We start from the raw sequence: 17,051 nt of genomic DNA on the forward strand, positions 1-17,051 counted from the left end.
AAATGTATTTTTTCCCAGAAACAGTTCCATGCTGATTATTCAGAGGACACAACCCAGAGAGGTTGGGAGCCACTTGATTCATTTTCAACAATGCATTATGTTCTATAAGTCTACAGGAGGTAAAGTGTTAAAATTGAAATGTAAGCTGTAAATATATCTGTGAAGGAGTTGTGGAGTAGAAGTATAAAATGTTATGAATAGAAAACCGTAAAGAACCAATACCTGAGAAGTGTACTTAAGTCCATCCCTTAATAAGCATATTTAGTTTTATTCCTCGTCTGAGTCATTGTTAGGTTAAAGGTCGTCTGTAACTGGGCACCAGGAGCCATAATGTTGATGAACAGCGTATTGAGACATATTCACACAGCTATATGAAGAAATAAAACAATATTTTAATGCAATATATATGTTTATTCATGTAATAAGAGACTGTTGATTACCGTAGTTAATTAAAAGGATATTAAGTAGTTAAATGTGACCCTTTATTTCAAATATAACTTAATAAGTTAGTTAATAGACAAACATATCACATGATTGGCACAATAACCAGCAGAATGGCTTCAAATCAGATCATTTCTGAATGAGGCTTCTTTATTTATATCCAGCAGGTTTCCTCCTCCAGTCAGGACACGGTGTTCACTGTGTGGACGTGTTTGGTTGGTAACACAGCAGCAGGTCTGAACCTGCTCAGAGTCCTCCTGATGGACTCTCGTAGCTCCTTGTTCTTCAGGCTGTAGATCATTGGGTTCAGGAAAGGAGTCAGAGCGGCGTAGAGCACTGACACAATGATACGAACCTGTAACAAAACCATGAATAATGATTTATTGAACACAACACGTATCGGGCATTAATATCTGCAGGTCCTGAGGATGACAAAGTCGGTCGGTCAACATGCTCACAATGACAACACTCTGATGTTAAGCAGGTATCATGTTTACCATCTCACTTCAGGGTTTCTGCAAACTTTCTTTAATTTGCACAGGTATTGAAAATGAAACATGACCCGATGATGTCATTACATGATGGCAAAGGATCACCAAAGTATCATCCTGATGTGATGAACCAAATGTTCTGGCAATCTATCCAATAGTTGTTGAGATAATACAGTCTGGTTCAAAGTGGTGGAGTGATCTCCATCTGCAGAGCCACGTTGTTGGTGTGGCACATACAAATACAAAGCAGCTAAATACTCTTAATCAGCATTTTATATCTTTGGGCCTGCTGTTTGCAACGCAAACACAAGTAACTCCAAACAAAAGTTGCCTTTTATGTTTACTATTAAAGATTTTTTTATAATGCAAAAGACACAGTGGACATATTTGAGACATTTAATAAGACAAATGCAAATCTAAATATGCAGGATGCTTCATCTCGTACCTCTGGTGGAAAGTTTCCCACCCGGTAGGAGATGTACACGCACGAGGCCGAGCTGTAAGAGATGGACACCACAGTGAGGTGGGCGGCACACGTCCCGAAGGCCTTCAGCCTCTGAGCTACACCCATCTTCGATACGGAAACCCCAATCAGGACATAGGAGGTGAGAATGAGGACTCCTGTGGTCAAAAGCGTCACCAGGGCGAAGGAAAGGGACACAATGTTATCCACCGTAACGTCACCGCACACCAGCCGCCTTACAGAGGACGGGTCGCACCAGCCATGTTTCACCACATTAGGGCCGCAGTAAGACCGCTGGAAGGCCATGGAGGTGGCTGGCAAAGTGCAGAGGGCACCGAAGCTCCAGGCTCCTGCAATGAGGAGCAGCCGGACTGGAAGGGTCATGATGGCATTGTAGCGCAGAGGGTTGCAGATGGCTACGTAGCGGTCGAACGCCATGACAGTCAGGATGGCCCGGCCAGTAACGGCTAGCTGAATGAAAACATACATCTGGAGGAAGCAGCCCGGTACAGAAATAGTCTTCATGCCTGCCAGGAGGCCAGACAGCAAGCTGGGGATGGTGGTGGTGGTGTAGATGATGTCCACAAAGGAGAGGTTGTAGAGGAAGAAAAACATGGGAGAGTCGAGTTTCGAATCAGTTAACGCCTGCATGAGAAAACACATTGGCAGCGATTATGAATTCCATCTTGTCAGAATGAGGCGATACCCATTCAATTGTCAGAACTAGATAGACGGCTTTGTTTTTTACCACAAAGATAATCATGCTGTTTCCTCCCAGAATGATCATGTAACCCAGAAGCAGGATGACAAAGAGGATCATCTTTTCTTGGCCAAAGCTGGCGAGGCCCTGGATGATGAAGAAAGTGACGCCATTAGGCCCCCAGGTGCCGTTAACAGAGCTTGACCTGTGATTGGTCGACAAGGGCAGGTATGAATCTGGAAGAATGAGGAAAGAGATGCGTCACTGTTTATTTACAGTCAGACATCAGAAGACAGGAGGGGGGTTGTAACCAGACACCGGGCACATTTCATTTATTAACATTCAATCAAAGCACCGGTGTTTATGTTGCCGAACCCTAACCCATCAGGTCCAGCACCATCCTCCCCATCTAGCTTTAAAATATTGCCAGTGAGAATCATCCAGGTAGCAATTATGTTTTCTTCAAAATGTGATCATCAGAAAAGATAAGTAGTTTATAAACATAACTCTAGGCAGGGCTGTAAGACCATACTTGTAACACATATGCTCACTCTTTTTAGTTTAGTTGCAGTTCTTGGGTTGTTAGTTTGGAAACATGGGTAAGCACCATGTATTAATGGACCAGAGCTACCAATAGATCAGGATAGTGTAACTGGCACGCAGTAGGGGAAAGTAATGAAGTATATTGACTCAAGTACTGTACTTAAGTAAAGTTTTGATGTACTTTTACTTTGGTCTACCCTGTGGGCCCACCACCCCCGGGGATAGTTGGTGGAGTCTGGTGTATTGCCGGCTGCTAAGGCCGATTCCTTGAATCCGACCCGTGGCCCTTCGCTGCATATCGCCCCCCCCCCCTCTCTGTCTTCCCTTTTGATCCTGTCTATAAAAAAGGCAAAAATATCAAATGATCATTTTTAAAAACAATGAGATTGGGGACATGGAATCCGACTTCTTGTTCAAAGCCTCTGTTGCGGTGGTCAGAAGGTTGTCGATGCCAGTCATGGTGGCAATATAACAAAGAAGCAGCAGACAGGTACCGGGGGACCAGAAGGGCTACAGCGGTCACCAAAACCCTGGTTTGGCTAAGGAGAAAGACTTTCAGTTGGCCTCAAGGAAGTTTTAGCAAACCACCTGGAATGGAAGTCAGAGATGGGCCGAGGCATGTTCAGACCTGTTGACCCTTACTATTGTCAAAATGTTTAAACCTTTCAAAATTAAAAAGATTGTGCTTTTGAATTATATTGCAATGGCGAGCTCGGTAATGAATGCGTTCCCTTAACTCAATAGAAAGGCTGTTCCAGTAGTGGGTTGCTCTGACTGAGAACAAACTTGCTAAGTCTGTCTTGTACACCACAGCCCCCTCTGATAGGTGCTCGTTACCCTGCTGCTGCTATCCTTCTTTATTATGAACTGATTCAGTGCGGGAGGTGCAAACCCATGTAGAACCTTAGAGACAAGGCAAGAATCTGCAAAATGTTTAAAACTATCAAAATGATAAAGATTGTGATCAAAAACCTTCTTTACTGCAACCCAGCCCCGGATAAGCAGCAGAACATGGATTGATGGTTGTACTTTACTATTCTAACGTACTTCATACTTCTGTTGCACTACATTTCACAGAGAAACATGTGTACTTTTAATTACACTACATTTATCTCACAGCTTCAGTTATTAGTTCACATTGAACAGAAAACCTATGATGAGTTTCTAAAATGATATATTGTTCAGGGTTTAACTACCGAGAAGTAACGTGTATAAAGTAGGCTATATTAGTTATTTTATCTCCACCTCGACTAAGTACAACAATGTTATAGTAATAATGATCGGATAATATAGTACATGATACATTAGCATTACAATAAAAGGCATCGTTCTGCTGCCGAGTACTTGTAGTTTTGATACTTTAGGTACTTTTAATGCAAATACTTTGAAACTTTTAGATATAAATAATTTGGACTTCAGGACATTCAAAGCGGTTTTCTTTCGGTGTTATTTTAAGTAAAAAAACAACCTTTCCCACCACTGCAGGCATGAAGTTAACTTAGCATCAGCAGCGCTAAGCTGCAACAGCTTTGCCTTTCTGAACTACACGTACAAATAAACATAAAAATAATGTGACAGAATAATCTCAATTTGAGGTTATTTTCTTCTGTCACATGTGCCACGTTCAAGAAACATACATGTGAGAACAACGTGAAACACCATCCATGAAGGATGGGTTCACACTGTCTTCAACAATCGTCACTGATGCACATCGGAGGTTTGCTGTAATGACTCCTGCTGATCATACCGGCCAAGAAAAGATCCTAACATGCTTACAAGCTCAGTGCTGGAGGACAAGATCTACACCTATTGTTTTGTGAAAAAACTCTAAAATGTCAAAGTAAACAGATGCTTCAGCAGTCAGCTTTAACTGAGGTGGGAAGTAGAAGCTGTGATATGCTTCTTCAGAATCCCTTATTTACCAGATTAGATATTCAAACAAGACACATAAATGCAGTTTACAGCTACAACATGCAATATTACAGCAGTTCATATTCAGCCTTTATGCAAATTAAATGAATTAAAAAATATTCAGCACTGAGAAAAACGCAGGCTTAACAAAGCAGTGAAAATAATGTTATTGCCTTAAATCACTGACATGCAGTTACACTGAAGCAATGAAAAGTATTGTTTCCACATTAACACATTTACACTTTATGATTATTATTAGAGATGTGTAACCGTAACATTAACATTACTTACTATTTTACTGAACATTTTTGTTCTATTTTCAATTGAAAAAAAGATTTCTGATGAATTGATGATGTATGAAAGTGTGCAGTTTGTTTGTACTGAACCTCATGAGAACAGTAACTCACAGACCTCTGAGGCTCTCAGGAGAAACATCAAACGTCCAGAGCTCCATCTCTCAGCAGACGGACGCACAGACGGGTGACGCTGTCAACAGACAAGTGAACAATAAGAATAACTTAACTCTGTATGTGACTTCATCTGAACACAAGCTCATTTAGACCTCACTAATTACAAAGTCAAATAAGACAACTCTTTAAAAAGCTCAACACGTTCACACAACATAACACCACTTCTTCAGATTGGCCTTTTTAAATGTGCAGAAACCTCGACATGGCTCATGAATGAGATATCATCATCTTACCTGAGTGTGGATCAGACTCTGCTGCTCAGACACGAGAACTTCATCACGTCCACATTCTGCCTTTTCAAGGGCAACTGACCTTTATTCTGATGATAATGAAGAGTATGGTGAGACCAAACAACTTTAATTACACAATGTGACATCAGATCCCTTTCATTAAAAACATCAATTATACACACGATAGCGGAAGAATACCAAAGGGACCTGTTTAAGTAACCTCTGTGGTTATGAACGAGCGCCTGAAGAGAAAACATAAGAAACATAATTGTCCTTGTTGCCGTGGTAACAAATGTCTGTTTCGAATGTTTATCCTCCTAATTAGAGATTCATTATTAAAGCTCTTACTTTCCTTTGATTGCTGTTGTGTGTGTGTGTGTGTGTGTGTGTGTGTGTGTGTGTGTGTGTGTGTGTGTGAGTAGTCTTTCCTGTTGTTGATTCTTTGAGCACAATAACAGTAACAGTTATTCTGAGTCACAACTTTGAGATCCATCAATGTTTCTAAATTAATTTGCAGTTTCATAGTAAAATAAATGTATTCATACGTTCAAAAATAAAGAAATTACACTATTTCACCAACTGAGGGACTTCAGATCCAGAGGGAGCGATGCAGGTTCCATTCTGGCCATTGACCAGATCTTCAGCCTTGAAAGGTTGCTGACGTAGGGCTCGTAGGGGTCATGGGAGTTTGCCCATCCAGTCTAAATGTGTTTTGCGGACTTGGATAAGTCCTGTGGGGGGGTACTGCAGAAATACTGGGTACCAGGGTCATTGCTACAAGCCACCTGGTCCCCATATAAAGAAAAGTGAGAACTCTTTCATTCTGTGGATGTTGGCCTTTGCCAAAGTTGTCCCTTGTTAGGGATTATTTTTGTTATTTTCATGGACAGGGTTTCAACATGCGGTTGGGGATCTCAGAATTGTTCTTTGCAGACGATGTGGCTCTGTTGGTTCCTTCAGACGGATCAGAGTCAGTACCTCCAAGTCTGAAGCCATGGTTCTCTGCCGGAGAAAGGTGTATTGTTGCCTCCTGGTTGGGAGTTAGTTCAGCTTTAGAGATTCGGAGGGAGCTGGGAGCAGAGCCGTAAACCAATAAGCAGAAGAAAATGGATGGCTGGATAGAAATTGGATCCCAACTTTTAGTTATCTAGTTTTAAGAAATAGTTTATCTGTTTTTGATGCCATGTAGGTCTCACTCTGAACTACAGATTCAAACCTCACGGTGACGCTAGATGAAACGTCAGGGAATCACCAAAGTGAATAGGCTTAAATCTCTGGGGACCATGAATCTGTATACAATTTCCATCTCAATCCATGCCAGAGTTGTTGGGATATTTCAGTCTGGACCAAAGTGTTGGACCGACCCAAGCCATCCCAACCAAGAGCCAGACCACTAGCATGGATAAAAGTACAAGCGTCACCACAACAAACACTGGTGAAGTGGCCTTTGCTCCAATCAAGACGATGAAATGTACTCTCCTGGGGGCAGTGAATAGACGCTTCAGCCAGGTTAAGACAGACTACAGCACTGGAGGGCATTTCCTTTAAAACAGAGGTCTTCAACAGGGGGTCTGCGGAGGTTACTGCAGGAGGTCCGCAAAACTTGGTTGATTAGACAATTTTTTACATTTTTTATTTTTTTTCCCCAAACATGAATGTGTCCGTTATTGTAATAGTTCAGTATTGTATGAAAGATAACAGGTATGTTTATACATGGCAGTGGCACTAATAGGCCATCACTCATTTTTCGTTTCCACGTTTATGTTTAAAATAAAAACGTCAATTTGCATATCTTGTATGATGATTATCATGCAATTAACAGACAATGTTGATATTGGCATTGGTATCAGCTGACAAGGTATGTTTATAAATGGCAGTGGCACGGCCTCCCTACTCACTGTACCTTGCACATGTTTAAAATAAAAACATGAATATATGAACCTGTGTATTATTTGAATAGCTTAGTATTGAATGCACAATAAAGAAGTATGTTTATACATGGTACTAGGCCCATTTAATATAAAACACAATTGTATACAATATATATAGTCGGGGGTCCCTGCTCCATCTCTCTATCAGTTTGGGGGTCCTTGGCCTGAAAAATGTTGAAGACCCCTGTTCTAAAAGGTGCTAATGCAACCAAGTTTCTCCCTGTGCCACCTGCACAAGCGTTGACAGTGAGAGACTCTAGGAACCATGCTGTCTGCTAACACGGCACAGATGTTGATTTTCCTCAAAAGGAACCCTCACTTGGTTTTGAAGTAAAAGTAAGAATATAGATTACTGAATGAGAGGAAAACCTCCTGTAGCAGATCCAATAGAAGCCCATTGATAACTGATGATTGTCAAGAGTGCCTTATAATTTAATTTATGTGGATCGGTGTTGAGTAATGCTCGACTGGTGTGTCTCTCCGACTCCGAGCTCCATCTCGTCCTCTCTGGTCTGTTTTTATCATTTCTTTGTGGAGCACAGTCGTTTACTTTATTAATTATATAAAAAAGACAATTAACTATTCAGAAACAAGATGTTCTTTCCTTAAAAAATTGATATTCAATAGTCAAGCATACACATTGGATTACTTTCATTTACTTAAATGTAATTGGAATGTGCACTGTACAGCTCTATTATCTAAGAAATACAAGTATGTGATCGGAACTCTATTGGGACATCTATGGTTGTTACATATTTGTGCTCTTTGATGGAAGATCAAACTCAAATAAACAACATGATTTTGGTCATTTCATTTTATAGTTTTACTAAACAAGAGTACTTCAAATTCACAACAAAAAGTAACATTTTGAGAAAACTTTAACAGTCAAAAAGTAAATTTAGTGTCAGTTTCTTAGTTCATCTTTCAGAGCAAGGAAAATACATACAAGTACAACATAACAAGGTCTTCCATTTAATCACATAAACACCAAACTACAGGACAGCAGGAGTGCATGAGATATTTTTAAATGTAAACTTATGTTTTGCATCAAATGTCACAAGTTACATTCCTACTTTTTACAGATTAAATTGTTAAGGTTCGGGTGAATTATTGCGATTAAGGTCTTCATCATAGATTCACTTTGTTCACCGTTAAAAATAACAGAAGAAAACCGTCTCCAGAATTAAAACGATGGCGTAACTTTTTTCAGTTTGAATATATTTGACAAGCACTTGTGTATTTCTTGGGACTGCAGCCCGTAGATAACAGGATTCAGGCTGCCGGGAACAACGTTAAAGAGAATGGCTGAAATCTTTCTGTACTCTGTGTACTGGGGGAAGCGGTGGAGGGTGATGAGGATCAACCCACTGATCAACATGATCAGATACAGGCACAGATGAGTGCTGCAGGTCTTCAAAGCTTTACTGTTCAAAGACTTGCTCTTACTAGTCAGGCAGGCTGCTGTGATTTTGGAATAGGTGATGATTATACTGCCGATAGAGGACGAGAGCAGGACTATAGTGAAAGTGAGGCCATAGACGTTATTAATCAACACACTCTCACAGGAGAGTTTAAACAGTGAGGCGTTGTCACAGTAAGGATTTGTGATCATAGTCCTGCATCTGTTCAGTCGTATGGTCAGACCGAGTAGAATCCCGACCAAAACAAGAGCCACTCCCCAGGCACAAACTGTCAGCTTCATCACCATTCTGTTGGTCATTATCGTATTATATCGCAAGGGATTACTGATGGCCACATATCTGTCAAAGGCCATAATCATGAGCACAGTGTGAGCGTTGGTGCTGAACATGTGTGTGGTGAAAGCTTGCATCAGACACTCGTAGTAGTGAATAAGGTGCTCGGAGGGGGGCACCAGGAGGTCCGCCAGCAACCGCGGAACCAGGAGAGAGTTTCCCATGACGTCGTTTATGGACAGGTTACAGAAGAGGAGGTACATGGGCTGGTGGAGGCTTCTCTCCGTCCATATCAAGATCACAATGCCCACGTTGGTGATTAAGATGAACACGTAGGCAAAGAGCAGGAATACGAAGACAGGGTACTTGCTAGTCTTGGTGACCCTCAACCCCTCGAGCTGAAGAGTGAGGCTGTTGTACGTGTAGTTCTCCATCTGTGCAATGCAGACAATAAAACAAGAGAAAGAGGAAGGAAACCATTAATGACAGACATAATGAAACAAATGAAAATCTAACAAGAAAAGAAAAAGATACTGCTATGATATGAAGGTGCTTTTTAACCTTTCAGTCTCAACAGTAGATGGACAAAGTACGCTTCACATAAGTAGAAGAATTGATCCTGCAATGGAAAAAAATACCATTACATGTAAAAAATGAGTAGTAGCACTAAAGTGTACTCAAAAGTAAAGGCTGTGAAGATCAACTCAAATGTATCATTGACAGAAATAAGGCTGAAAGGAAATCTCAGCAACACTTTCTCTCTGTACTGCTAACAACAGGTAGAACTTCTCTATCATTGCAACCTTTACATTTAGCTGCACTAGAGTCCAGATGTCACCAGTTGATCACCAAAATAAACAGGTTGGTAAAGAGTTATTTTTTCTCCCATCATGATTTATATTATTTTACCACCCAAGACATTTAACATGTAAACCCTCCAACAGTACAGTCATGTACACGTACATGTTGCCTTGCAGGTATTAAAATCTTGAATGCAAACGTTTGCCTGAAAACAAAGTTCCTTTTTAAACATCCTACCCTGAAACAATGTTTGTGCTTCGTTACCAGCTGCACTGAGTTGCATGAAGAAATCCGTCGAAGTAAAGGTTAAGTCAATAAGAACCTTTCTCTTATCAGTCTTCAAGCCTTCTAAAGAATCTACTCGCATGAGTCTGATTCATGGGCATTATTTCCTCTGGGAAGACCTTGATCATTACGTAACCAAACGTTATGTCATCTTCATGGGACTATTGGAAGCTGTCAACAAGCTTGTTTGGTGGAACCTCATCACAAACACGCCGTGTTTTTTGTCATCTTCTCATCATGTTGGAGCACAAAGACTCATAACATTTTTACCAACTCTCTTGGTGATGTCTAGAACATTGAACAACGAACATTCCTAGGATAACAATGACTAGTTGTAGTCGTATAGTAGTGGTTAAAAAGAACAAACTACACCATTCAATAAGAATTGCAAAGAACCAGCTTGTAAAAAAGAAAACGACGACGTCTCCAATTATGTCTTTACAATTTATTTATGAGTAGAAAACCGAATGGGTATTGTGGTGTCCCTCCTCACAACTATTGCCTGACCTCCAGCAGAGGGGGAAGAGTTATCAATCAGGATTACCGACACTGCCAGCTCACCCAGATCTGAAGGGAACCAAGGCACACAACAGCTCAGTAACCGCTGGATAAGAAGGAAAGCAGGAGCCGTCGGAAAGCTTTGTTTACTACCCTGTCCTTATCCCTGGTAGTTAATAAGTGTTTTTTTTGGTATCTCCAATCTGGTTTCTCCTTGATTGCCCTCGTTTTTTTGTCAATATATTTGAAAAAGGTTTGTTGTTCTATGTAATAAATACTGGTGCTTGCACAGTGCCCCTCGACGTCTGATACCCAGGAGACGGCTGTTTGTGTTCTGTGTGAGACAAAGTCAACATTGACTTATTTTACATAGTTTTGTTGCGTAACTTCCAGACTTTACTAATGCCAGTTACATATCAAAAGTAGTTATTTTGACCCAAACCGTGATCTTTTCCTAAGCCTTATCAAGCATTGTGTTCATTCAAACTGCCTCAAACAACAATAAATACCCTTTGCATATTGTTTTAGATTAAACAAAAGCTTATAATCACCTATTATCATAGTAATTACATTATATCTGCAATAAGAGTCATAAGAATGACTCCGAAATTCTATCACTAAGTGGAAATAATTTGTAAATTTTAATGGATCGGCCTCTCGTATGGCGCAAGTTACTTTTGGTGTCCCACAGGGCTCCCACCTCAGAACTCTGTTGTTCCCAACCAACATTAACGACTTGGTCACTGCATCTTCATCTTTGTTTTCAATGTTACTTTTGCTGCTGATTCTGGCTTGTTCTTTTCACATAAAACGTTTTCATCATTTAACTTATCGTCCTGGTTCAAGAACGTGTCAAAATAAATTTTAGTTTCTAATTTAACTCATCTAGTTCCATAGTGGTACTTTTTGGTCAAAAAGGGACTTTTGTTGAAACCCAAATTGCTGTATTTTCATTGTAAATAAGTCTCAAGTCTCACCCAGTTTGCAGTGAAAGTACAAAATGTAAGCTTATTCCACCAACCTTTTCCTTTTTTTACAGAAAACATTTGTCTGACTACTACTCAAAATGAACACTCAGCCCTGCTCCTCTGTGATATCAGAATTCTGTGTCTTTTCTTCCACATATATATCAACCATTTGTGTTAATCATTTGCATTTGGCTAGACTTAGAAGAACTTTCTGTCAACTGGCTAGTGAGTTTTCTGTATGAGCTTATTTGAAGATTCAAGATGCCGTGAATGGCAGCCTCATGCGGTCCAAACACAACCTACTTAAAACGAATCTGCAAACTCTTTTAATTCACCGCGGTAGTTTTCCTTGTTTTTTTTGGTTGGTGTTTACATCCTCAGGCTTGTGTTAGTGAGATCTTACAGAGCTGACAAGATCACTATCGTGGAGCACAAACATCCAGACTTCCTATTCATTGTTCCTCGGGGACCTAAACAGAACAAACCTCAGCAAAGAACTACCAAGATACAGACAGTACATTAAGAACCCCGCCAGGGAAAATAACACAGTGGACAAGTGCTACACTACATTAAAGGACGCCTCTCGCTATGTAAACACTGTATATACAGTACCAAGAAATCTTTATACTGTATCATCCAGTCCATTATCTATTTTTTTTTCTCCAACTTACAGATACGTGACTCGTACATGGACATTTTATTTCTGCTTTTATTGTTGGTCACTGGTATATACAGTATATGGTGTATATATACACACACACACACACCTTATACTTGTGTTCATAACATATTTTATAGATAAAGTGGCCTGGAGTGAGCTCCAGCCCCGTGAACCTGGAAAAGACAAGCAGGTGTAGATAATTGCTGGGTGCATTATTCCAAAGACAATTTAATTTCATCATTTTTTGTAAACATATACATAGAACTTAAAACACAAATACATTTAGGAAGTTTAGGTTAAATTTGATGTTTTTTTCTCAACCTGTAAATGTTTCGTCATCAACTTTAAACACTCAGAATAATGGCATAACTGGTTTGGATCGGAGTAATTTTGACAAGGATTTGCAGATTTCTGCAGACTGCACGCCATAAATAACGGGGTTAAGGCTGCCGGGGATGATATGAAACAGAATGGCAGAAAGCTTCCTGTAGTCCGAGTACTGAGGGAAGCGATGCAGAATAATGACAATAAACCCACTGATCAACATAATCAGATACACAACCAAGTGAGTGCTGCAGGTCTTCAAGGCTTTACTGTTCAGAGACTTGCTATTACTGGTGAGACAGACTACTGTAATCTTTGTATAAGTGATCACCATGCTGCCTATAGAACCTGTGAACAGGACTACAGTGAAAGTGAGGCCATAGACATTATTAATCAACACACTCTCACAGGAGAGTTTAAACAGTGAGGCGTTGTCACAGTAAGGATTTGTGATCATAGTCCTGCATCTGTTCAGTCGTATGGTCAGACCGAGTAGAATCCCGACCAAAACAAGTGCCACTCCCCAGGCACAAACTGTCAGCTTCATCACCATTCTGTTGGTCATTATCGTATTATATCGCAAGGGATTACTGATGGCCACATATCTGTCAAAGGCCATAATCATGAGCACTGTGTGAGCAGTGGCACCAAACATGTGTGTGGTGAAAGCTTGGACCACACATTCGTAATAACTGATGAAGAGCTCAGAACGAGGTTTCAACATGTCTATAAGCAAACGAGGCACCAGGATAGAATTTCCAAGTATGTCGTTAAAAGGCAGGTTGCAGAAAAGGAGATACATGGGCTGGTGAAGGCTTTTGTCAATGAAAACCAGATATGCAATGCCAACGTTCATAAGCATTATAAAAATGTAGGAGAAAAAGAGGAAGAGAAAGACAGGGTAGACGGATTCCTTTGAGACATTTAAACCCTCCAGCTGGAGCGTGAAGCTGTTGAATGTGTAGTTTTCCATCAACCTGCAATAACAAAGTTCGTGGGTCATTGAAATGACAGTTACACTTTACAACTAGCCACAAGAAATATAAACAAACGATTAAAACAACAAAAATAAAAAATAAAGGTAAAGATGAATGCATAGAATTTAGATAATTGTTCATGTTAAAGAAAGACTGACTATTGTTCAGTAATACCTGCTGGGAGTCTTCTGGTTCATCCAAATTTAGGCTTTTCTGTCTTGTGTCTCTGTTGGTAGTTAACACCCAACAAAATTCTCCTCCTCGATTGCAGTTTAATATAGTCAGTTTGATTCTCAGGGGGAATTTTGTTATGAAGTGAGGACTCACAAACTATTACATCACACCAACAGCCCTTGTTACAGTTTATATATATATCTAAAATGTAGTTTTTCTGAAATACAATAAATATCATTTTATTTGTGTTCATTAAATTCATACCAAATTAAATCAAATTTTTTCCTTGAATTAAATTGTGTTTTAAACAGGCGGCAACATCCAGTTCTGGCGGGTAAAGTCGATACTGAAGTGTCTTAAAGCTGCATTCTCTCTACTGTCCACCAGGGGGCGACTCCTCTGGTTGTATAGAAGTCTATGAGAAAATGACTCTACTTCTCTCTTGATTTATTACCTCAGTAAACATTGTAAACATGAGTTTATGGTCTCAATCTCTAGTTTCAAGTCTTCTTCAATACAGCATGATGTTCATTTAGTACATTATGGTCCATTTAGAGTCAAACAGACCATAAAGCAGGGGATGCTTTAGGGCGGGGCTACACTGTGATTGACAGGTCTCTACCAGAGACGTATACGGCGTCTCTACGTCACTCCTCTGTTTATTGGTTGCAGAAAAAACAACATGGCGACGGCCGTAATCTAAGATGGTGACGGTAAAATCGTCGAACTCAAAGCTTCAAAACATCAGTCTACAAACCAACGGGTGACGTCATGATGGCTACGTCCTCTTGTTATATACAGTCTGTGGTTTTAAAACGTTAAAGATTGGTCGAGATAAAAGTTGACACAACACGAACAAATCGAACATTCTCGGCCCTGCAAATGACAGAACCAGTTTGAACTGGTTTTGCTAGCAGCACGGTGACTTCTAATTATGAATCCCACTGCTCTTCATGGCCCCGAGTGGCTGGTTGAGGCAGAGACGATTGGTTAAGATCAGCCATTAACCTTGAGTAGTTAGGGTTGGGATGGCCTATTAGTCAGAGCATCTACCTGGCCAATCATAGCGCTTGATTGCTCCAGAGGGCGGATCTTGACAAGAAGAGAAGTGGGATTCCTAATGCAGACCTAAAGCAGACACAGCTAGCGATGTGGAAACAGTCGATGTCAGCAGACAATCAACGCAAATGCGTCCATAACTTCGGTCAACAGTAAGTAAAACCACCTGGTTGAGAATACGTGTGTGTGTTTAATACTGTAACATCACCAAACTGATGTACTTTGTCAAAGATGAGATGCTTATCACAATTAGCAGGGCGATGTTAGCAACGATATAGCTCCCCAATACTATGTATTAGTAGTGTGTTTGGTGTTGTTAGCTATGGGCTAAAGCTAAAGCTACCTCTGTATGTTAAAGTATATGAGCTGTTTGTTGGTTAAAGTGAGGTAACGTTATTACAATCATGTTTTAGTTCTCTGTTAGCTTGTTCAGTAGCTGCCAATGTGGCTATGAAAATGTGGACAGTCATTGCTAAAGTCATGTAGCGTAAACTATGCTAGCTGTCTCAGAGGGCCTATTAGAAATTGTAGGGAAATTCAGTGATTTATAAAGTTATTTAAAACAAATAGTCTTTAAGGAAGTGAGGATGCGGCCGAACAAACTTTTGACTTAATAGTTTTTCCCAAAGAAAGAAATTACCTAACTTAATGTGTCCTTATGTTTGCCGAATTTACACAAATAATTAGAAATTTGTCGTTGACAGCGCAACGCAAACTTAAGTTTCCTCTAACTCAAGAACTCACAAAACAGAGTCATTGTTAAGGGAGACTGAAGATTTCCTTCTCGGGCGACAAATCCTCAAACTGTGGTTCCTGTTAACTGTATTATTCGTTAAATTTGACGTAATTACCATCAATAATATTGTCTTTTTCATGAATGCAGTATGTTGATGAAACCTGCAGATGGCATACGTTACATTTGTCTCACACACTTCGTAAAAGTTCAACTTCATTTTGTTTTAGTAGCACTTCGTGCGCCTGAACAACCACGTGTGCAACTACTGATCACGTATTTTTTCTGAATATCGGCCTGTCAATTGGGGCATCCCGAGTTACTATATGTGCAAAAAGGTTAAGCATTGAATAACGTGAAAATAAGATGTGACTGCTCAGTCTTTTACTTGTATTTATGGATGCCTGTAGATGCCCCAAACCAGAGGGTAAACGGTGCCATGCGGTTCCACGGTAACACGGTTGTGACAGTTATCTACCAGATCTACCACGACACTACAGGTAGGTGAGAAAGTAGAGAAAATTATGATGTGAAGAATATATTCTGCTAATTACACTCTAAACAGGGATCGGCAAGCCTTTTTGACATGAAGTGCTATTGTTTAAAATGTTCTTGTTAATCGCTGTGGTGATTCTATAGTATTTTATTCTATTTCATCCATGTAAGCAATGTGCATAGCAACTTTAAAAAAAAACTGGACATCGTAACTAGCTTAGATATGAAAGCACGATACAAGAAGGCTGCTATCCTGAGTTGACAAAATGTTAAACCTACCAACAGTCCACCAATCTTGTTCATCAGCAATAAAATTAACAAACTCTGCAAAGAGTGCAAGAGTACAAGCCAATCAGATGTAGAGTAGGGCGGGTCTTCGCAAAACAAACTACGTGAAAAACAGGCAGGCAGCGCAACGGCCAACAGCTGTGAAAGAGTTTCATGCTAATGGCAGAAAAACTCTCTTGCACACTTATTGCTAGTGCGACAAATGGTTGAGCTACGCACATACGTGTAGTTTGCGTAGCTCAACTAATGTTGCTGCCAAATGTATGCCTTGAATACATTGTGTTGAGTGTTGATGGAGCAGCTACAATGTTAGCATAGCCTGACACTGATCGATCAGAACTCCATTCACAAAACAAACTACAATTTTAAAAGTCAATTGCTTTTAGTCTGGACGACAGACCTGACAAAACGAGCTTCCATCATTAAGTAGTTATTTAGGCGTCCTTATCTGTTAAATGCAATCAAATCACAGCAAAATCTGGTTATTTTGGGTTCATAGTGCAGCAGTAATCCAGCTGACGAGTGGCTTGCTATATACAGTGAACACAGCTCGGGGAAATTCACTGAGCGCCATCGGATGTTAGTTTTGAATCCAGACAAGACGGCGGTCTGGTATCTGAAGACACCCCCCCCCCCCCCTCATTCCAGGGCGTCTAGCACAAGATATGCGAGAAAACGCAAATGATTCCGCAGTCTACAGCCAACAGATGTGACGTTATACGTCTGCAGCTAATGTAAGTGACCCTTGATTTGTTATGGTTGTAGTTAGGAGATGGTGCGTCTTGCATCGTATAATTATGCTTAACGTTAGCCTACAATGACCAAAATTAACAGTTATTGTTACTTATTGTATGAAGTAGCTTAATTCTATAGACAAAGCTAACTAGGTAGTTCCAAGCGAATACTGGCATTTA

General features: G+C 40.2%; 3 protein-coding genes across 3 annotated transcripts; all 3 read right to left on the minus strand.

Annotated features, from left to right (window-relative positions):
* Positions 1–622: 622 nt before the first annotated feature.
* On the minus strand, positions 623–2,935 carry or6at1 (odorant receptor, family 6, subfamily AT, member 1). Its single transcript, XM_076101518.1, has 4 exons — positions 2,836–2,935; positions 2,144–2,331; positions 1,378–2,040; positions 623–796 (listed from the first exon to the last, which is right to left on the minus strand). Exons 1-4 carry the CDS (start codon positions 2,933–2,935, stop codon positions 623–625), a joined length of 1,125 nt encoding a protein of 374 aa, XP_075957633.1.
* Positions 2,936–8,363: 5,428 nt separating this feature from the next.
* Positions 8,364–9,308, minus strand: LOC142960283 (putative olfactory receptor 52L2). The gene has a single exon (XM_076102073.1). The coding sequence runs from the start codon at positions 9,306–9,308 to the stop codon at positions 8,364–8,366; it is 945 nt and encodes a 314-aa protein (XP_075958188.1).
* Positions 9,309–12,439: 3,131 nt separating this feature from the next.
* LOC142960265 (olfactory receptor 8G17-like) lies at positions 12,440–13,562 on the minus strand. Its single transcript, XM_076102034.1, has one exon. It carries the CDS (start codon positions 13,412–13,414, stop codon positions 12,440–12,442), a length of 975 nt encoding a protein of 324 aa, XP_075958149.1. The 5' UTR covers positions 13,415–13,562.
* Positions 13,563–17,051: the final 3,489 nt, after the last annotated feature.

The sequence above is a fragment of the Anarhichas minor genome, unplaced genomic scaffold, assembly GCF_050575085.1.
Source record: "Anarhichas minor isolate MPS153535 unplaced genomic scaffold, ASM5057508v1 ptg000027l, whole genome shotgun sequence".
Lineage (NCBI taxonomy): Eukaryota > Metazoa > Chordata > Actinopteri > Perciformes > Anarhichadidae > Anarhichas > Anarhichas minor.